The sequence below is a fragment of the Lycium ferocissimum genome, chromosome 8 (assembly GCF_029784015.1).
Source record: "Lycium ferocissimum isolate CSIRO_LF1 chromosome 8, AGI_CSIRO_Lferr_CH_V1, whole genome shotgun sequence".
In the NCBI taxonomy this organism is placed as follows: domain Eukaryota; kingdom Viridiplantae; phylum Streptophyta; class Magnoliopsida; order Solanales; family Solanaceae; genus Lycium; species Lycium ferocissimum.
The window spans coordinates 40,393,457-40,416,094 of NC_081349.1; the positions used below are offsets into that span (position 1 = coordinate 40,393,457).

The 22,638-nt window shown below is 31.3% G+C and overlaps 1 protein-coding gene across 2 annotated transcripts; it reads right to left on the reverse strand.

Moving 5' to 3' along the window:
* Positions 1-9,597: 9,597 nt before the first annotated feature.
* LOC132068460 (probable trehalose-phosphate phosphatase H) lies at positions 9,598-15,372 on the reverse strand. 2 transcript variants are annotated; one of them, XM_059462057.1, is made up of 11 exons: positions 15,212-15,372; positions 14,845-15,090; positions 14,179-14,319; positions 13,607-13,678; positions 13,436-13,528; positions 13,089-13,145; positions 12,907-13,008; positions 12,008-12,155; positions 11,817-11,887; positions 10,837-10,929; positions 9,598-9,880 (listed from the first exon to the last, which is right to left on the reverse strand). In XM_059462057.1, exons 2-11 carry the CDS (start codon positions 15,076-15,078, stop codon positions 9,797-9,799), a joined length of 1,095 nt encoding a protein of 364 aa, XP_059318040.1. In that variant the 5' UTR covers positions 15,079-15,090; positions 15,212-15,372; the 3' UTR covers positions 9,598-9,796. The 2 variants fall into 2 exon arrangements, with proteins under 2 accessions (XP_059318040.1, XP_059318041.1); XM_059462058.1 differs by having other exon boundaries at positions 14,845-15,086; positions 15,212-15,352.
* Positions 15,373-22,638: the final 7,266 nt, after the last annotated feature.

Genomic DNA, 22,638 nt, shown 5'->3' on the forward strand with positions numbered 1-22,638 from the left:
GGGCGGATTGAATAGAATTTGAACATGTCAAAATAGGTTGAGTTAATAAATGGTGGGTCAAAGATTACTTGGGTTGAGATGAGCTAAGTCATGATAAGCTAACAATGAGTTAATCTCAACCCGCCAACTCTTACATAATTCTAGTTTTCTTTATTTGCTTATAATTTATTAAATTACCTAACAAATTTTTCTTTATGGTTATATAGAACAAATCAAACAAAAGGAAATTAAGACTATTTTGAAAAGTTTCTCATAGATCAATTTGATCTACATATTTAGCCCAAATCAACTTAATTTTTAGATGAACTAAATTAGCGAATCAAATGACTGAGTTAATTGAAGAACGGATTGCAAACTTAAAGGGGGGTATATCAGCTAATAATATAAAATTTCTTTTTATATTGTCAGAAGGAAAAGGATTAGTTGAAAATGCAGCATCTTCCAAGAGGTGGTCCTCCTAGAAGTATATTCCACCAATAATTGAAGTTTAAAAGATTTCAGTCCATTTCAGCTAAGGCAGCAATAATGCGTGGTGGGGGGTGAACATGATGGGATAACAGTGAAGTAATATATCAAGTGGACTCCATTTTTCCACTTTCCAAAGGAACAACCTTAGGTTTTCAAAACTTTGGAAGCATGTTAAAAGTGTACCCCATTCAGAATCCACGTGTTTTCTTCACATAAAAAATGACAAAGAAGTTAAAATTTACTTTTCTTTTACGTTATGATTTAATTGATGGTAGAAAAATTTCTTTTCTTTTTAGTCTAGAAATATTCAGAGCACGTTGGGTTTAAAGCCCAAGTTTAGTTATTACATTAATTATAAAATATTTAGTTTTCTTTAGTTTAGTATCTATAAGAAAAATAATATATTTTCTTTTCTTTTATTCTCTTTATTTCTATATAAATAGAGATGTAGTCTTTTATTTTTCAATACAAAAAACAATGTAATGAATTAATGCAATGAGTTTTCATTCATTCTCTCTAGTTTTTTCCATTCCATAACAAAAGACTACCCCGTTTTAAGTGGAGAAGAAGTTTCCAATGATGAATGTTCCAAGTCAGACGATGAAACAACTAGGAGCTTGATCTATGTTGTTACATCTCACAAGGTTGTTATTGATAATACTAACAGTCTAGCTGGTAATTTATCTCCTAGAGGAGGCAAAGTTATGAACTCTTGCCTAACTTCTCCTTTAAAAACTAGAGCCCAAAAGCTCAAAAAAACTGAAAAACCCCCATCTGTTTCCAATGATTAATATCCTATCTTGGAATATAAGGAGTGTTAACACTCAAGGGGCTTTTGATAGACTTATTAATTTAAAGAAACAACATAGAATTTCTATGGTGATCATTCAGGAACCATTCATGGCTGCTGATTTTAGTGATTGTTACAAAAGAATCTTTGGGCATGGATTTTTATTTCAGCAATGTCAATAGTCAAATCTGGTGGTTTTGGGACAACACTTACGATATCACTATGATATCCAATACTGAACAACAAGTACTAGAGTGGTGAAAGGCATCACTGCGGTGTATGCTAAATGCACAATCCAAGAAAGAAAAGATCTTTGGGATGACATATTGGACATTGCCAATATTGTTAATGGCCCTTAGGGGGTGATGGGTGATTTCAATGTTATTTTAGATCCCTCAGAGAAGAAAGGAGGTAGACCTTTTTTGATTTCCAATAGCATGGATTTCGTGCTTGTCAAAAGATGTAGGATTACTGAATCTTTGGATATTTTGGCAACACTTTCACTTGGTGTGACAATAGAGACACACCCAATACTATTTGGAAGAGACTTGATAGACTACTCTATAACACTGAATGGTCAGATTTTTTTGATGTGGTGACGGTTAATCACCTTGCAAGAACAGGCTCAGACCATGCACCTTTGCTAGTGAATCTGGACAAAGGATCTGACCAAGCCATCAGGTATTTTAAATTTCTTAATTTTTGGGTTGATCATGATGATTTTCTCTCGGTGGTGAAACAGGAATGGGATAACTATGTTGAGGGGAATCCTCTTTGGGTCCTTCACCAAAAACTTCAAAGAACCAGTAAGAGATTGAGCATATGGTCAAGGGTGGCATTTGGCGATGTGTTTGAAGAAACTGACAAATTGGAGGCTAAAGTCTTAGAACTAGAACGATTCTTGACTCGGGATAACGATTGATCAATAGGACTAACCTGAGACATACCAATGCCCAATATATTTTGGCAGTTAAAAGAAAAGAATCCTTCCTCAGACAGAAGGCAAGAGTCAAATGGATGAATGAAGGAGATTCTAATACAGCTTTGTTCCATAGCACCATCAAGGAAAAGAGAAGGAGGCTGAGTATCCAACAAATCAAAGATGAAAATGGTATTTGGATGAGAAGCAACCAAAATATTGTTGATGCTGCAGTCTTTTATTTTCAGAACCTGTTCTCTTCCAATCAAGATGATCTTGATGAGTCTATTCTAGAGGTTATCCCCTCTAAAGTGACTCGGGAAGACAATGACATGCTGGAAGCTATTCCAACAGCTCAACATATTAAAGATGCAGTTATGTCAATAGATCCTGATAGTGCACCGGGCCCTGATGGCCTTAATGCTAGGTTTTTCCAGACCACCTGGGATATTATTGAAATTGATCTATGCAATGCTATTCAGAGCTTCTTTAATGGGGCTGATCTTCTTAGATTTTAGTCTCATACTTGCCTAGTGATCCTTCGTAAAGTGGATCATCCCCAGGATTTCTCATGCATAAGGCCTATTAGCCTATGTAATGTCACTAGTAAGATCATTTCCAAGGTTATCAACAACAGACTTTCCTCTTTGTTGCCTAAAATTATCTCTCACAACCAAAGTGGTTTTGTGAAAGGTAGAATGATCTCTGAAAACATTCTTCTTGCGCAAGAGATCATCAATGACATGGGTAAGAGTAACAAAGGTGATAATGTAGTGTTGCAACTTGATATGTCCAAGGCCTATGATAGAGTCTCTTGGTCTTATCTCTGTCTCATTCTCAGGAAATTTGGTTTTCCTGATAAATGGACCAACTTTATTTTCAAATTTATCTCGAACAACTGGTATTTTGTAGTAGTTAATGGAGGTAGATATGGTTTTTTCAAATCTGAGAATGGATTGAGACAAGGGGATCCTATTTCTCCTTCTCTTTTTGTACTTAGTGCTGAACTATTGTCTATTATGCTGAACAAGCTTCATGATACACCCCAGTTTACAAATTATTACATGAACAAGAAGGGTCCTAGTATCAATCATATTAGCTTTGCAGATGATATTATCCTATTCATTGTTGGTAACAGAAAATCACTCGAAAGGTGATGTACGTTCGGATACTTATGAAAAAGTCTGGGCGGGTTATCGACAAGATGAAAAACAATGTGATACTTCGCACCCAAAGGCTAGTGATAGAAGAATTCTCGGGGCTCAGAATTACGGGGATGAGGAAGGAAGGTTTCCCTTTCAACTATCTTGGTTGTCCTTTATACTTGGGCAGAAAGCATAAATCTTTCTTTTCTGGCCTAGTTAACAAGATTATCAACAAGACTAGAGGATGGGGCAATAAACTACTCTCAGTTGGGGGAAAAGCCATCCTCATAAAACATGTTCTTCAGGCCATGCCCTCCCACTTATTTGCAGTCATGCAGCCTCCCAAGTCTTTATTTGACCTGGTTGAGAAGGTGCTGGTTAAATTTTTCTGGGGGAATAATGAAGATCACAGAAGACAACATTGGGTGTAATGGGATAACTTGACATTCCCATATGAAGAAGGGGGTGCTAATTTTAGGAAATTGATTGACATCGACAGATCCTTCAATTTCAGCAATGGTGGAGGGCTAGAACTTCAAGTCTTTGAAATTTGAATTTTGAAGTACAAATACTGTCAAAAATCCCATATGGTTGTTAAAAGATAGTACAATAGTAATTCTCATAAGTGGAAAGAGCTTTGCAAGACCAAGGACAAGTTAGATAGAAAGATCATATGGAAGGTGGGTTCTGGGAACATATCATTTTGGTATGACAACTGGATTCAAGTTGGCCGACTATACACAATCTTTTCTTTGGTACTAGACCTCCCAATATTGACTCAATGAGATCTGGTGGGGAGTTTGGTCGTGGGATTCATGTGGCTTTCATATTCCTGATTTTGTTAAAAATTATATTGTTGTCTTGAACATTGTTTTCAATTCTGATGAGCACAAACCTATTTGGGCTTATGAACTATATGGAAAATTCTCTGTTAGTAGTGCTTGGAATTACTTAAGACAAGGCAGAGATGAGACTCCTATTATTGCCAAAGTCTGGCAGAAAAATCTTCCCTTCAAAATGTCTTTCATGACATGGAGAACTTTAAATAGAAGAGTTCCTACTGATGATATTACTGCTAGATTCAGCAACCCGATCCTACCGGTGTGGTTGCTGTCGAATCCCTCATCCAGATGGAACTGATCATGCCTTCAACTCTGGAGATTTGGCCAGAAAGGTTTGGAACTATTATGACACTATCTTTGGTTTGGGATTGCATCATTCAACTTTGAGGAACAAACTCAGTCAGTGGTGGGATTTCAGACCAACAAATGTTATAATTGCCAACATTTTGAAGATTGCACCTGTTGTTATCTTATGGGAACTCTGGAAAGCAAGGTGTAGTTTCAGGTATGGAAACAAAAAGCCTTTTCTTCCAAAAAATTTATTTCACATCTCTGAGATGTTGATTGTGTTGACAAAAAAATCTTTCCCTAACCTAAAAAGTGCTCTTACCTGGAAGGATATTATATTTCTGGCTGACAAAATGATTAATTTTAAATCATCAAAAACGTTTTTATGGAACAAACCTCTGCTTTCGATACTACAAGCTTAATTGTGATGGTAGTTTTAAGGAAGGCAAAGGTGGTGGAGGTATTGTGAGGGATTGGAATGGCAAGTTGATCATGCCTTTCTCTATTCCTCTTGGTACCAGTTCAAGCAACTTGTCAGAAGACAAGGCTTTTCATTTTGGGGTTCAATGGTGTGCTATAATGAAATTACTCATCTAAACATAGAATCAGATTCCATGCTTCTAGTGTCTAGTGTGCTTGGTTTACGCCAAACTCCTTGGCAAATTGAAGATGTAGTGAAGAGGATAAAATTATTGATGGCTGGGAGGAACTTTTCACTTGCTCATTGCTTTAGGGAAGCTAATACGGTAGCAGATAGGATGGCTAACCTCAGTCACCAAGTACAACAAACTACTACTTTTGTTAATTTTGAAGATCTGCCAAGGAGAGTTAGAGGATTGATCAACTTGGATAAGTGGCAAGTCCATAATTTTAGGATCCGGAAGAAGAAGAACTCTGATCTCACCTTTGAAGATGTGGTATAACTTTGGACTAATCCTTTTTTGGGTTGTACACAGATTGAATGAGAATTCTACTCTCATCACTACTCTTCCCAATTGTAAAAATCAGAATAGGCTTAGAAATAAGTACATTTTGTATAAAGATTGGGGAGTGTCCAATCTTTTGAAACTCTATGGAGAGGATAGATTACATAGCCCTCTTGCTCATGTATTCTGCTATTGGCTCTTATTAATATACATGGTAGGGGTCTGCCTAACCCCCATCAGTGAAGGTGGCTTAAAAAAAAAAAAAAAAAAAAAAAAAACTTCTAACATAAAGCATAGATTCCTTACATTCTTGTGGTGGGTTTCCCTTTCACAAACCTAACCGAAAATAGAAAAAAGTAATTTTGTCCTTTATAATTATTGCATTTCTAAACAAATTAGAATCAGCCATATGAATTTTCATTGCTTTTACCTATTTTTGTTGTTTCATTAATATAAAAGTCCGTCACAATTTTATTGCCAATCTATATATAATATAAAGCTAGGTATAGATAAGGTGATGTGACACCTCTCTATGACCTAGAAGAAACCCATTTATCTTTTTTCTCTTTTTTTTCTTGTTTTTCTTTTTTTTCCTTTTCCCCCTTCATTTATCTATTTTATTTCTTCTAAAAGATTTCCTGAAAATAATATCCTATCCTATTAACTCTATCATAAATTAGTCTCATTTAATTTCTTCCTAATTAATTTCTCTTTTAATTACAATTGATTTACAAAAAGAAGTGTAACGTAGAGGTTACACAGTGACTACTTATATGACAATTCAGTATAACCTCTAAGAGCATGATCATCAAACAATTCTTTCCTTTTCGTCAGATCCTTTGGCTTCCTTTTCTTTTTCATGATCAGTTCTTTATCTTATTGTAATTTTATTTGGCTTATAATATTATTACTTTGAATGTGATTTTGTTTAGTACTTCTCTTAGTTTTCTTAATGTGTTAGTTTTTGTCTGATAATAATTGTTTTCAAATGCTATTTTTTTTTCTTCTGTTTCTTTGATTCGGTTATTTTTTTATTTGCATTGTTTCTGTTTCTTGGGAATTCATTGATTTGTTGGTTTTGACCGAAAATTTAATTTTTAATTGACATCGTTCTCTTTTTCTTTTTTCAGTTCTTTTTGGGACCTGGAAGTGAGCTTCATTTTTTAATCTCTAATGCGTATGAATTTTGTTGAAATGAAAGCAAATTTATTAAGGTATTGTTAGGGTTCTGCCCTAATTTTCTTACCATATTTGAGTTTTACTTTTCTCTCGAAAGAAAGACAAAGTATAACCATAATTGCTTTACATTCCCTGAAAGGAAAATATAATTCTATTTCATATTTGGCCAGTCCTTTTCTTGGAGGAAAAGGTTTTGGACCTTTATAAATTGAAGAATCTCTCTCATACAAAAAACACAATAACATCTGCAATGTAGTCATTTAGAGAGTTTTGTTTGGGGGGATTATTCTCTCAATGGGATTTTATGTTTTTATATTAGTTTTCTCATATGTAGGTCAATTGGTCAAACCATATTAGTATAATATGCTTCTTTTAATATATTTTTATTGGTTGTCTGATTTATCGTCGTTCAAGGTTTGCAATTGTAAACTTCTGCATGACGCCTGATTATTTCGATCCCAACAGGTATTATATAATTGTTGTTGTTGATATCAATTTTTTTTTTTTTAAAACAATGTATACTTCTCATTTCCTCTAATTTGGAATGTATAAATAGCATGACATTTTTGAATTTTTCATGTATCTTACTGAATTGTGTAAGTATATTTGTTGGATAGTTGCTAAGGTAAGAATTGTATCAATAATAGTAAGTGCAGATGTTATTTCTAGATAATTTACATATTTTTAATGAAAATGAATCGAATGTTAAGTTTCTCAATAGTTTAAAGCATTGTGAGAAAATTAGCTTGGATATGGTGGAGACAACTATATAAAGTGTCGTTAAGTTACTTATTATATGTCAACGAGAGAAAAAATGACTATACTTGTTGACTTATCTCTCTTTAATTCCAAATTATGAAAAACTTGCACAAGTCCTCGGAACCTGACATTATACTACCACGGTAGTCAAGTCATAAGTATAGTCGAATTTTGTGACTTCAATTTCTTTGTTCAACTGATTTTCATTTGTTTCTTCTTTTTCTAAACTTTCAACTCTTGCGTTTTCATATCTCACAAAGATATTATGACCAATATAATTTTTCAATAATTTACCTGATTATGTCACATAGAAACAAAACATGAAAACAACGGTAGCTTAGTTTATTGCGCTTTGAGAAGCTCCCATAAAACTATTCATCCTCTTATTTTTTTTGGAACTAATTGTGAAAAATGGAAAAACAAATCTTAAATATCTTGCTGGTTTTTTATTTTATTTTATGATAAACTGATGTACAAGATTTTTTCTTCTTCTTCTTTATCAAACTATTTGGTTTATCTGGAACTGGATCCTTCTCTCTTCCTCTCCTTTTCTCTCTTTATTTTTCTCTATTTATAATACGAGAGACAAAAATGCTAATAGAACTGAAATTTATTAAGTATAAAATTTGAAAAGAACGAAGCAAAATTTTTGTAAAGAACTAGACCTTAGAAATGTGATGTGACGTCTTTATAAGATCAAGAAATTGATTTATCATTTTCTTTTGTTTTGCCTTTTTTTTCTCATTTTTCCTATTAAATGTATGTTCATAATTTCTTCCTACCAAGAACAATAGTGTAACGGTTGCAACGGTGAAATTATTAATCTCCTAAAGTTCTAGCTAATGAATCGGCTGCTAAGGGACTACTATCCATATCCCTTTTGTTCATACTTTTGTTTTCTTTTTGAGATTTCTTTGTCATTAATAAAATTAATGAGCCGAAAGGTAATATAATTACACCTATCAACTTTCTTACCAAGGTAAATAAAGTAGTAAATTCTTCTTCACATAGTCACTTATTTTTTAGCTTTTCTATCCTACCATTTCTTCCATATATATAAAGCTTTATTCTAGCTTTTATTTTGACACTATATGCTCTCATTTAATTTTCCTTTTTAGATTATTGTTGATTAGAAGAGACTAATATGTCTGAAATTTTTATATATTATGTATAAAATTTCATTGAAAAAGTATATTTTTACATCCATAAAAATGGTATAGTAAATGGTGTGCAAACAAAAGAAACAATTTACAGAAGTTAATACGGCATAAAATTACAAGTCAAACGGATCATGATGTTTTCAAAAAAAAATTGATGGGTTTTAAAATGGTGGTCATAGTCAATTAGTCATTACTAAATGTAAATTCTTTTTACATTATGTTATCTTTTTTCCCTTTTCGTTTTGTTAATGGCAAGTCATATATTATGGTACTTTATGTTTTGGAATTTTGTTTTCTTTATTTTGGTATCAAGTCAACGCTCCCAGAGAGTGGGGTCGAAGCTAACGATCGCGTACTATATTCTTATTTCCTTTGCTTCATATTTTTCTTCTTTTCAGTACAAAATCTATCGTTTTATGCGTATTAACATCTTAGCTCTGTTTTTGTGCATTTATATTGCAAAATTTCCTTTCTTTAGTAAAAATAATTGTTTTAGATTGAGTGTAGACATTAATGTATACATATTTATTTACTTATCTATGATAATTTTTTTCACATTCGATTTTCATAATTGTAAGAAAAATTATATTCTATAACCGCGCGGGGCTCGGCCCTTTTCAGTAGTATAACATAAGATGAGTATGTTCAAACGCATTTTGGTTATAACGATTTATTATAAATTGACTAATTGTAATGCTAGCTATTAACTTAACAAAACCATCATTCTTTATCCGGACTTATTATCGATAACACGAGCAAGCTCCCAAGCAGATAGTAAATTCCTCGCAGTTCTAGCTCCAACATAGCATGTGCCTGGGTGAGCATAGCCCAATATATTGTGGTTATAAATTTATAATAATTCATCATAAATTTATTAGTTTTATCTTGATCATGAACCTACCGTAATCCTCCTCTTTTATTCGAATTTAGAACCTCCTGAGCAAATTCAGCTTAAGTTATTTCAAAAAAAAAAAAAAATCAAAATTCAATCAGTGAAATCTCTACATATGGGCATATGCTTCCAGTGACATAGCTGGTTTTTCAAATTACTTTGTTATATTTTCTACTGACTAACATTCAATGGCCATCTATAGATGATAAAGGATATATAGAGTTATGGAGAACTTCCAATATATTCATTTAGCCTAGATAAGGAAGTTACAATTCTCTCCTTGGGCAGAACTAGTTACAGAGACGTACAACACCTTAGAGCTAACGAGAAAAGACAAACCTCTTTTCCATTCCATCTATTTTTTCTTCTAACCTTTATAGTTATTTATAAACAACAAAAGGCCTATTATATGAACTACTTGGAGATTCTCAGTTCTTTAGAGATGCTTTTATAGACTGTCTCCATAAAGACAACCTTTTCCACTCTACCAGGCGTCGTAGAAATTTCATAACCTGCCAAAGCAATTAACAAAAGACTCACTAAAGTTCTACAAAATAAACATAATAAATGGAGATATAAAGAAAATAATAAACAATTTTATCTACCCAATCACTTGGACCAACCTTAGACGATCGTCCCTCCGAAGTGCACCATAGGGTCACCAACCTAAGCGATAAGCCTTTTTTTTTTTTTCCCGATTAGCCTTGTTGATCATCCAATTGACCCCCTCCGGGACAAATTTCTCATGAAATATGTTTTGCAAGAGTATTGTTTTATACAAGGATTTATTTGACCATATATATCTATGTATTACGTTTTTTATTTTTATTTTTTTAACCTGGACTCTGTCCAATCATGAATCTTGTTGCACTGTTCATCTCTTTCTCTTTAACCTTTGTTCTTAATAACCTTCTTCTTTAATCACACCCCGGACATAGCCAACATTTGGTCCTTCATTATTTTTGGACATTTTAACGGCCGCTTAACACCTAGAATTTACAGGTTAATCTTTATTAAGAAGTTAAGAGAATAACCATATACTGAGAGTAACAGATTCATAATAACAAGAAATTACTGAAACATAATTTTATATAAACATGGGTATAATTTACATAATAGGCGGAAATAGTACAGAAACATAAAAAACTTACATTATATATATATATATATATCCGTGTTGAAAATTGGTGTACTTTTTTAGTTTTTTCTTCTTTTTGTGGAGAAACCAACATCTAGAGTCTTATCCAATTTAATTAGGAAACAAAATGTAATTACAAGTTTAGACAACATATTAGGTATCAATATTAGTTGCTTAAGAGTTAAGCGTAATGATCATTTCATCCATCCAATAAAGTTGCAAAATTGGTGAACTCTTATAAAAACAAAACGTAGGTCCCCCTCTATAAGTACAAGGTTTTAATGTACTTTTTCCTCAAGTGCAAGAAACTTAATGTTTAAAGATTCTCACCTCAGATGGTTCTCGTAAAGAATAAGATGCATGTGTTTCTTTTGGAGTTTTGGAGACAAGAATGCCAAAACCTTGGCCTCTTTCTCTAAGTACCTATCACGCCACATAATTGATTAGCACTAAAGCAAGATTTAACTTCTATAAACTTCATAATATAAAATTTAATAAATTTTACACGATCAGATGATATAGAGAATATTATCCCCTCTATTTTTATCAGTTTTAAGTGTTAGTTTGATTAATTATGAAGTTAAAAAAATAAAAAATAAAATAAGGGAGACTTTTGAATCTTGTGATCTTAAATTAAAGATGTGTGTAATGTATCAAAATATTTTTTGACAGTGGCTAGGGCGGAGCTACATCCCTATCTACGGATTCGGCAAAACCTGATAGCCTTGATTCGAATTTTATATTTTTATTTAGAATTCACTTATAATGTATAAATAATTTATATATCAAGAACCCAGTAAACTGTCTTTTCTAGACGCCAGAACTCATGTCATGTAGAATCTTGGAATCAAAGAATTGTCAAATATAGAAAGAAGTTTTTTGTTAAACAAACTAAAAAAAAAAAGCAATACACTTAAATTGAAGCTGATGGAGTATAAAAAAACCATTTATGTCAAGTAAAAATAAATAAGACAGACGCCTTCTACAACCAAGTTAAAGTATATATGGTACTTCATATGTTTCATGTGTCTTACTTTTTTTTTTTTTTTAAATTCTATTTCACAAAAAATGTCACTTTTTATATTTAGTAGCAACTTTTTAATTGCAATATCCCACATGACATGTTTAAAGACCATAAGCAAATTAAAGGGCATTGCCATACATTATATATATACTTAATTTAAGATCACAAAATTTAAAAGTCTTTCTTATTTTTTAAAACTTCATGACCAATCAAAATAAAATACGTCAAATGAGACGAAAGTACTGGAAAACTCTTATAAAATAAAATGAAAAAAATGGTAGAAAACCTTGAAAGCATCTTCATCGGTTCGGTCATCACCAATATAAATAGGAAATACATCAGTACAATTAGCATAACCTGTTAAAGGAATAGTCATTATCAAAGTTAGCGTTAAATAATTGTAAAATCTTTCAAATATTTTATTTTAGTGACAATTATAAATAAATAAATAAAATATTAAGAAAACTAGATACTTACCAAGTGATTCAAGCAAAAATTCAAGAGCTTTTCCTTTGTCCCATTTAATAATAGGACGGATCTCTAATACTTTTCTCCCTTGGGATAATTTAAGCTTTGGATATTCTTTCAGCACTGACATTACTTCTTGTGCTAGTTCACCCCATTTCTGTTGGATAAATAATCCATCATAAAATCAAATCAGATCTTTTCTTAAACTTTTTTAAAGTTCCAAGTCTTTAAAGAAAACGTTAACATTGTTTGTGCTTGATATTATCTGTGCTTTATCTAAACTATAAAGATGCTAATTCTTTTTTAATTTATTTTTACTTTTAAATGGGCCATGTATATAAATAATTATAATATGCACGTACAATCTAAAGATTTTGAGTACAAGTCACAAACAATCCCCTTTTTAGTTCCTGTAATTAAAGACTTGTCATTATGCTTGGACTTTAATTTCTAAAAGTGAAACTCCAAGATAGCGTCATGGAGTTTCGTTGAAATTTCATCTCCAGAATAGTAGCTAATTTTCACAGACAAGATTCTCCCTGTAAATTAGACTAAGGAAAACTTCAGGGGTTTAGTCACATCTAACCTCTGTTATTCTGTAACCTCTGTTCTTTTTGTGATGAAATAAAAGGAAGCACCTCCTTAAGGTGTAAATTACATTAAAAAAAAAATTTAAAAAAAAGAAAGAAAAGAGACTACGTAGTTTAATGATGTTTTTACACTACAAAGAATTTTAACCTGTAATTGTAGGTTAGTATTCATTTTTACTAGGTTGCTCATTACTACTAATACTTACCTTATAAATGATCTGATTATATAAGTATTTTTATTATTATTAAACTCTTAATAATAACAATCAATCTTGTCATAATTAAGAGAGGAAAAAGCATGTGGAACTGGTGTATTACCATTTCATCAACGCAGCGAAAATGCACAGAGACACAAAACTTGTTATTCTCCAATCTAACACCTTCAGTAGACTTTGTTTTATCCAACAGTTCTTTGTAAACCTGAAAAATTCATTGTAAACAAACATTGTAGTTCTTCTTTAATTATGATGTAATTTATGAAATCCTTGATGAAGACGGACCTCATCAATCATTGGGAGAAATTCACTTGCTGGTTGGAAAAGAACTGCTTGAGCTCCCTAAAATTTCAAGCATATATATGAAAATGATAATATAATGTTAGCTAGAGTTTAATTTTGATATCAGCCAGTGTAAAAAGAAATTATACTATCAAGTCACCCTATTATATAATAACATATATCGTCCTTTATAAAAGAAATTATTAACCTGGCTAGGAAAAAACAAATAACATACTATAATTGATTAAAATATACTGATGGTATAAAATTTTCTTTTCACAATCAATGTATAAAGGTGAACTAATAACTGAAGATGCTACAGTTGTACAGAGAAAATTAAGTTCACTCACCTTCTTATATTTTGAACCTTTTGAAGGTCCTTCTATATCCATTCCATGGCTTCCAGCATAGTACAACTCTGCCAATTGCACAAAACTGTATACCTATAATTATGCAATACCCAAAATAAGAAAAAACTATTTTATTAATCCTCAAAAAATTAAAAGAACAAAAAGATCTACCTTATCTCTGCACCTCCCACTAACTATAGCAGTAGGAAAATATCTAGCAAGCTTTCTTACTGTTCCTCTCATCTAATACACAAAAAGAAGGGGTTAAGTTTTGAGACAAATAGTAAAAATAAGAAAATGAAGATTTTAAGAATTGTATGCAGATCATGTCGAAGACATAATTGAATAAATAAAAGCGTTTTTTTTTAATACCTTCAACTTTTAGATGAGATGGTTACATACATACTTCAACATAATATCAGAACAAGCAAAACTCATGTGTTCGAGTCCCATCATTGCACATTATCAAAAAGGAATTTTCACGTACTTAACTTATTAAAAAAAAAGCAGGATCGCACGTGAAAGGGCGTGTTGGAGACATATAAATAAGTAAATAAAAGTATCCTATGATCACATACTTCAGCAGATAAGTAAATAATTATTTACACAATCGAGTTAGCAAAAAAATAATTACAAATAGGTCTATTAGAATATATCAATGGTGTAACTCGAATAAATAATAAGTAAATATTCAGTAATTTACATAACTTTAATCCAAATAATAATACGATGAAAAGACTTACAACATCAGACATGAAAGCTTGATCGGGGTCATCAACAATAGGAGAAAGAGTGCCATCATAGTCTAAAAACATCACAATTTGCTTTCCTTTAGAAGCACTTATTATATCCTCAAACATGTTCACTGCTGATGGATGGTGCACCTGTTTCATTTATCAACACAACAATTCTTTTCAACCTTTTTTTAATCCCTATGATCTCAGAATCTCGACATATATTACGTCATTGGGCATTAAACAACATAATTTAAAGAAAAAAAAATACATGTGCACATAGTGAGATGAAGTCTTGTAAAAGTATATTAATAGGTAGCACATCTTTGGCAAATGTTTTTAATTCATTATTTTATTCATACATACATGCGCAAATACATGTAGCAGTCATAATTCCTTTTCAGGATTTAAAGTGCGAGAAATTTACAAAAAACGGACTTAGAATATTGAGTTTATGGGTTCTGAATTTTAAAAATACATGTCAGTGAAGTGGATAAGTTATTTATAGAAATGCAGTGAATTTTGTTTAACACAAGTATAAAATTTATGGCAAAAATTACAGAATTCTGACGAACCTGAATTAGAACACTAGCTTCACCTTTAATTTCTACGCTATTAGTGTATTTTAACATGTTGAAATTGATGTGCATGCAAGAGGGGATATAGTGTGCTCACCATCCAAGAAGTCTTGTCTTCATAGAGAGAAGTGGACATGTGATGAGTTGGAGAAGAAGCTCTCATTGAATCAACCCAAGAGTTTATTCTTGGACCACCATTTATTTCAACTAGTGTCTTTCTTGATATATTCATACAACTTCCTGGCGGCGCCGGTGGCATCTTCGCCACCACCGCCCCGTACATGGCGGAGTTGGCACCGGATTTAGGATCAGACACATTCTGTTTAGTCATTGTTATAACTACCTAGACATAAAAAGAAAAACAATGAAAAAAGGTTAAATGAAAAAACAAAATTCACAAAACCCATTTTGAAGAACCAAGGATAGATTCGTTTTTTTTTTTTTTTTTTTTTTTTTTTTTTTACCTAAATAGTATAAAATCTTGATCCACAGATGAGTGGAACTGCAAAGCAATCTGATTCTTGAACAAGAATAGTAAAAGATCACTCCTTCTAGAGTTCTAGTGCACAAAAAACAAAGAGTTGAGAGAAGAGAGAGTGTGTGTGTGATACGGGGTGGTTTTTAGTTATTTTATAGTTGCAACTAGAAACTAAGGGGTCGTTTGGGTGAGAATAAGGTATCTCAGATAATAATACGGAGATTTAAGAAAAATGTAATTATTTAGTGGATATATTGTTATTGGTAGGTGTTTTGTTCATTAGACTAAAAAGGAACAATATATTTCTAACATTATTTAATTTAACTAACTAAATTGGGATAAATTTTTATTTTCAATATTAACATTGTATTTTCAAAAAGAATTCGGCAGAAGAGCTTCGGAGACAAATGAGTCATTTTCTTGTTTTATTCCGGGATTGCTAATCCTGAAATAAAAAATAGCACTCTCTCTATCTCAATTTATATGAACATGAGCACAAAATTCAGGAGAAAAAAGTTTAAAACTTACAATCTTAATCAAATGATAAAAATTTCTATTACTATAAATTATTTCATTAAAATAATCTTATAATTTATTCCGACATCATAATTCCTTATCTCACCAATCAAACGATACTAATGGACAAGGGAATGGTCCTTTTCAACGGACCCCACACCTCACCCCCATGCCCACCCCCACCCCCACTCCTACTCCACCTGCCAAAAAAAAAAAAGGTATGAGCCCCACAGCAGTAGAGTTGGGTTGGGTAGACCACCATTGTTCACTATCTTGGAGTGGGCTCCACTTTCATATGGTTAAGTGGTCCCACATAACATTAATTGGCAAAATGGTCTAGTCGCCGTCACCATAACTACCACTTCCAGCTTGGATCCTATGCCACGTCGGAAAATCAAGAATCTCTGTCTCACGTGGTATCATGCCACATCAGTAATTAAATTTGTAGAAGTACAAACTCTGATTTTATTTTTGGGATTTTTACAAAAATGTATAACCCAACATAATATATTACATCTATATAGCTATATTTTCAGTTTACATTCACATAATCAACCTTTTTTTTTTTCCCCACAATAGTGTTTACACACACGGTATACGACATGATACAAACATCATACAACATTTTACACTGTATAAGAGGTATTTAAAGAAAAACTGGGCTAAATCAAATAACTAAAGAAAAATTGAGCTAAACTAGGAAATATTCTTTTCCAGTAAACGTAGAGCGTAATTTATTTATTTTTTTATTTAAAAACTAATAGGCCTTTCCAAAATGACTGACTAGATAAAGAATAAGACTTTAATCATCTTCTCTGCGCTAACAGATGGCCTATACAATCTCGTGTACCTTCAATGATCTTTTTTTATCCCATTTTAGTTGTAATCGCAAATAAAATGATTTAGAAGTTTAAGTTGTGAGATAGTATAATTTTTATTTTAATTTTAGACACATTTCTTTATTATATAAGTTTGATTTTTTATGGGTCAAATAGGTAGAGATTCTTCTATAGTGTCAATGAGAGTTGAATATAGGATACATGTCTGTTTTGATATCACAGTGAATTGTGTGATCATGTTTGGTCGGATTCAAGATTTGAAATTATGAGTTACGTTTTGCACATTAGCCCTTTTGAATTACTGACTTCTAAATTAATAACTTATATATATTAAACGGCATTTGTAAAGATAAATGTAGAATTATATTTGAACTAAAGATATTTAGTTTTGCCGAACTTATACTTTCTCCTCTACTTCTCCCTCTAACCCCATCATCTTAAATTTAGATCTGTTAGAAAGAGTATAATTTTATCACTTAATTAAATTTTCAAATTAATATACGATATATAAAGTTGCAAATCTTCAACAATGATAAATTAGATGACAAGAAAAACTATAAAAAAAGACTTTATTATATGATATGAGTTTGGTCAATTGACCTACACATGATAATACTCATATAAAAAAATATTCTAAAATTATTGAGAGACCATTAAGCAAAACTCTCGAAAGGACTACACTGTGGATGTTTTTGTGTGTTTTCTATTGTATGAGAGGGATTCTTCAATATATAGAGATCCAAAACTTTTTTCTTCAAAAAAAGGACTAGTCAAATGTGAAAGATAATTGTATTTTCCTTTCAGAAAAAAATAAATCCATTATAGTTATACTTTGATTTTTATTAAAAAAATAATAATTCAAATATGATAAGAAAATCAGGATAAAATCTTACCAATTAACAATGAATTTTTGAACTACTACTACTACCTAGCATCCTTTTATGAAGACACGTCACACGTGCAAGAACTTTTCGATTATACAGGTGTCAGTGCCTCCATGAATTCATTTCTCGTCCTAAATTAGACCTTACCTAAGGGCATTGCAAAAGGAGCCATCTGGCCTACTTGGTAAGGTATATGGTACTATTCTGATTCCATTTTGTTTTCTTATATTTTATTCCGAGAAAGATATCTTAATTTTATAAAAAGATACGATAGACGCACGTTCAGAATAGCAGTACATTTAATATTTTCTGAACGAGTTGCACGAATATTACTATGATATACTCCTCTGTTTCAATTTAAGCGAATCTATTTTCTTTTTAATTCGTGCCAAAATGAATGATTTCTTTTTTAATTTGGAAACAAATTTTTATAGCCACACAAATATTCAAGACTTATTTTGAACCACAAGTTTCAAAAGTCTTCCCTCTTTCTTAAATGTCGTGCCCAGTCAAATAGGTTCACATAAATTGAAACAGAGAGAGTATGTTTAAAGTTACACTCATTTCGTCCCAAAAAGATTGTCCTCTTTTGACTTGACACAAAATTTAAGAAATAAAAGAAGACTTTTAAAATTTGTGATCCAAAACAAGCCTTAGATATTTATGTGGCTGTAAATCATCTCATAAAGTTAATTGTTTCTAAATATAAAAAGGAGACAATTTTTTAAGATAGATTACAAAAAAAAAAAAAAAAAAAAAAAAAAAAGGAGAATAATTTTTTTAGTTCCAAGGGAGTAGGTTTTATGAATACAGAATATATATTATTTATTGAACATTTAAAAGAAAAACTCAAAATCTTTGTTTTTGATTAAATTTTATGGGAAATCAAACTACTATAAACAATCGAAACGGAATATGGCCCACGTATTCAGTTATTCCTTGTCAGTCATAAGAACAAGACAAGAAGTGGATATGGTTTCTCGGAGAGTACAATTCGTCTTTATGTTCATAGTTCTCTGCATTTGCCATTACAATGTTGTATAGCCGAAGAGTCTCACATTGGTAGTTTAAGGACCGGATCATCTCCTTATATGATTTTGGGTCAGTAATCTTCCCTTCTTGATCTAGCTTTTAAGGTTGAATCAGATTTAAGATTCATTTTTTACATAATATTAGAGCGGGACTCATCCCAATTCTTATTTCCGCTGTTGGGCCTTCAATTAAATTATTCACCCTGCAGATGTCCAGTCCTGAGCGAGAAGTGTGATGTTGAAGAGAGTCCTGTGTCAATAATTTAAGAGATGGATAATCTTCTTATATGGTGTTAATCCTTCCCTCTTAAATTAGGTTTTGAAATTGAATTAAATCTAAAATCCGTTTTGATAGAAAAATAATTGTAAACGGTACACAAATATATAACACCCCACAAAGGACATTTGTGGTGAGGGTCAGTACAATTATTGTAGCATATCAATCAGTCTTCCAAGAAATGTTTGACCTTTTCTATTGTCCTTGATGCATGCATGTAACGAAATTTTTTCTGAAGTGGTATTTTTCTTTTTATCATTTTCCAAACCTTTTTTAAAAAAGTTGATAAATTTGACGGATTAGATAATTGTGAAGTTGAAGTTGATAAATTTGACGGATAAGATAATTGTGAAGTCTTAATAGCCCCTCTAAAATACGAATATTTTCTTGATCGTGTTGGGCTTAACAGTTTAAAGATACTTTTAACATGATGTGATATTATCCGTTTTGGGTCAATCTCTCATGGTTTTTCTCCAAAGGCACACCCAACAATCTTAAAGTTCCACATGACTCATTAAGGGTCGAGATTTAACGTGTCAATGTGTCATACATCGTCGAGTATTTATGGTCACCGAATTCAAAAGTTGCCGTATACTTATCAATGTGTTGCTTGTAAACCGGCCCATAAATGGGCAAAGGCACTAAACAATCTCCGCCATCTTCAACTCGTCCCGCTGTAAAACCATGACTCGATACTGGGTTGTCGGAAGATTCAACGTGTCAATGTGTCACCCATTATCTAATCGTAGTATTTATGGTCACCGATATTCCAATAGAGGTTGTTTAAAGAAAAATCTCTCTTCATAAAAGATTAAGGGATAAGGCATCATTACCCCCTCACCTAAAGGTTTTTGCTACGACACACCTTACCCGATGTTTGGTCCTATCACCCTAAACTATTTAAAACCGTAATATTTTCCGTCGGCAAAGGGGAGAGTGTGTTTCCCTCTTTGAGAGAGTGAGAAACATAAAAAACGGAAAAACTTAATTTTTTTCTTAAAAAATTTGTATTTTCTTAAAATATGAATATAAATATAGTTTTTCACATTTTAAAAAAATAATTAATTTTTTCAAAATTTTATAAAAAATCAGTTTTTTTTTTCAAATTTTGACAAGAAAAAACACTTTTTCCGTGATTTTATTTGAAAAATAAAAGTGTCCTAAGAAAATGAAATCATGAAAATCAAGATCTTTTAAGACATTTTAAAAAAATAATCAAGCTTTCCATATTATTAACAAATCCATTTTTCCATATTTTAAAGAAAATCAGCTTTTTAATTCGCATTTTCGTTTTTTTTTTTTAAACGGGTTTTAAAAATGAATTTTTTAAAAGAAAAATCAGTTTTTTTAATTCGACTTTTCAGTTTTTGTTTTTTTAAAACGGGTTTAAAAATAAATTTTTTAAAAGAAAAATCAGTTTTTTTATTCGCGTTTTCACGGGTTTTAAAAATAAATTTTTTAAAAGATCAGTTTTTTTTTTTTTTTTTTTTTTTTTTTTTTTAAAACAGGTTTTAAAAATAAATTTTTTAAAAGAAAATCAGTTTTTAATTCACTTTTTTTTTATTTTTAAAAACGGGTTTTAAAAATAAATTTTGTAAGTTAAAAAAAGTTTTAATATTAAAAAATAAAAAAAAAATCTCTCGTTTCCCATAAAAGATTAAATACAAAATTTCAGACACCTCAAAGTTCAAGAGTTTCGATATACAAAAAAGGAATAGTCAATCAACACTTACATATCCTTTACCATAATTCACCACACACCACCAACAAAGTATGAGATTCTTGCAAGAACATCCAGTCATCATGTCTGGAATTTCTACACATGCTTTTTTTAAGTTGCAACTATCTACATATTTTAATTAGACCAACTATTTCGAAACTTCCTGAATATATACCCCTCTTTGAGATTTTTTTTTATAGGCAATTACTTTCATGACAAAACTACTGGTTTTATCGTTTCTTAGAGACAAAACAGCAAAGAATCCTTACTTTCTTTCACTAAATCATCAGGCTCAAAGACGAAGTTAGTAATTGAAATTTATTGGATTTTGAATTATCACGGAATTCATAGCTATCAGCAATTACATTGTTAAATATCTCTAATAAATTTTCTAATACAAATATAACATCTAAGTAAAAGTTATTGGATCATCAGATCCCGTACTTAATATTGTAGCTCTGTCCCTGATCAAGTTCACACAATTATTATTAGGTAGGAATCCTCTGTAGTAATATTCCGTCTTTCCAGTTATTTTTATGATATTATGGCGCCTAAAGGATAACTACAATAGTTATAATTATCCATTAAAAGTAGATAATTGGTAACCTGAAAAATAATGTATATTATCTCATATCTGGTACGATAAATTAATACATTGGTAGTCTAAGAATTCTTTACCGTATATAAGAGTATATAAGTTAAAATCCACTATTATAATAATAAGCTAAAAATTATTCACAATGTCTAGTTCTTAATATAAGTAAATTACGTACTACTTAATATATTGCGTCACATTTTGATCTCATGGCTCACGCAATTCATTTGCACTCGTTTTAATGAATCTTTTCTTTCTTTTTTTAATGGAAAGGAATATATGCGAAAATTATATTAACTTGAATGAAGAAGAAAAAAAGAAAGCTACGTGTGCAGCATAAGATCCCCAAATATGATACTTGAAAAATAGAGCGGTAGTCAAGCTTATTCTCCACAAAAATAACTAAGAAATTCATGATTTGCTACGAATTTTAGACATAACTATTTGGAATATTCAACAAAATTTATTCAAGAAAACGTCATATCATCAATAATTTGCATAATAGAAAATCACTAATTTTCGACGAAAATTTTCAACGAAATCGGTCAAAATTTGGCTCGTCTCTAAAGTTTTGACGATTTTTCGTTTCTAAAGTTTGACGATTTTTCGTCTGAGATCCTTTATCGGAAAGTCAAATTCCAACAGAACCTCTGTAAAATATTAGCAATTTTCGGACAATGACAATATGAAAATTGATAAGATTACACCTAGGGTATAAGTCCAAATATTTCTTGTACTATCAAGAATTTTCAATTTTGCTCCTCATTGTACTTTATTCATTCAAATCCCTCACCAATAGCAAATCGTCATATAGTCATTCTTTTCATTTTAATTTTAAGTGCACACGTGCGATCAATATAAGCTTAGAGTCCGGAGCCTAAAGAGTATAAAAATACACGATATAAATCAAAAGGGGGTAGCCTTTCATATATATACCAAAACGGGTATAACGTGGACTCCTCCATGTTATACCCCAAATTTTTTTTTGCAATGTCAGAATCACAACGAAAAAAAATATCTAATGGTATAACGTGGATCAGTCCACGTTTTACAATTCATTAATTTTTTCTCCTCAACGTTTTACAAATAGTTTGTAAGACGTTGCCTCTATTTAAATCATATTCGGCTGTGTTTTTAATAAAAAAAATTTATTGATTTTTTAAATTTTTAAAGCATATAGTTAATTTCAGTGATTAACTCAAATTAATATTTTAACACATGCAATAATTAAATGTGTTATATATGCGAACGAGTAAATAAAAATAAAATATAAGTTAAATAAACGTCACACATTAACCGAGTAGTAAATATTAAATTACATACTAACTATTAAACGGACACAAGACATGTTATATATTCTTGGAAGATTACATAAAGAAACAACAATCGTACAACTTAAGAAAAAACATAAAAACCAACAAGCAACAACAACTACCGATTGGTCAAGGGCGGCCGATTCTTGTTATGACCTCGTTTGCTCGCACGTACTACACTTTTTAGCCATGCGCGAGCAGAGCTATATCCATTTCATTCCTCCTTCTAGTTGTAGTC

Bases quoted from the DNA above. Each gene is read 5' to 3' on its own strand.
- LOC132068460 (XM_059462057.1), bottom strand. From the start codon at position 15,078: ATGACTAAACAGAATGTGTCTGATCCTAAATCCGGTGCCAACTCCGCC. The intron at 12,156-12,906 runs GTAATACACCAG...TTTATCCAACAG, and splicing joins TTCGCTGCGTTGATGAAATG to AAATGGGGTGAACTAGCACA. The intron at 9,881-10,836 runs GTGAGAATCTTT...TTGCTTTGGCAG, and splicing joins CTTTACGAGAACCATCTGAG to GTTATGAAATTTCTACGACG.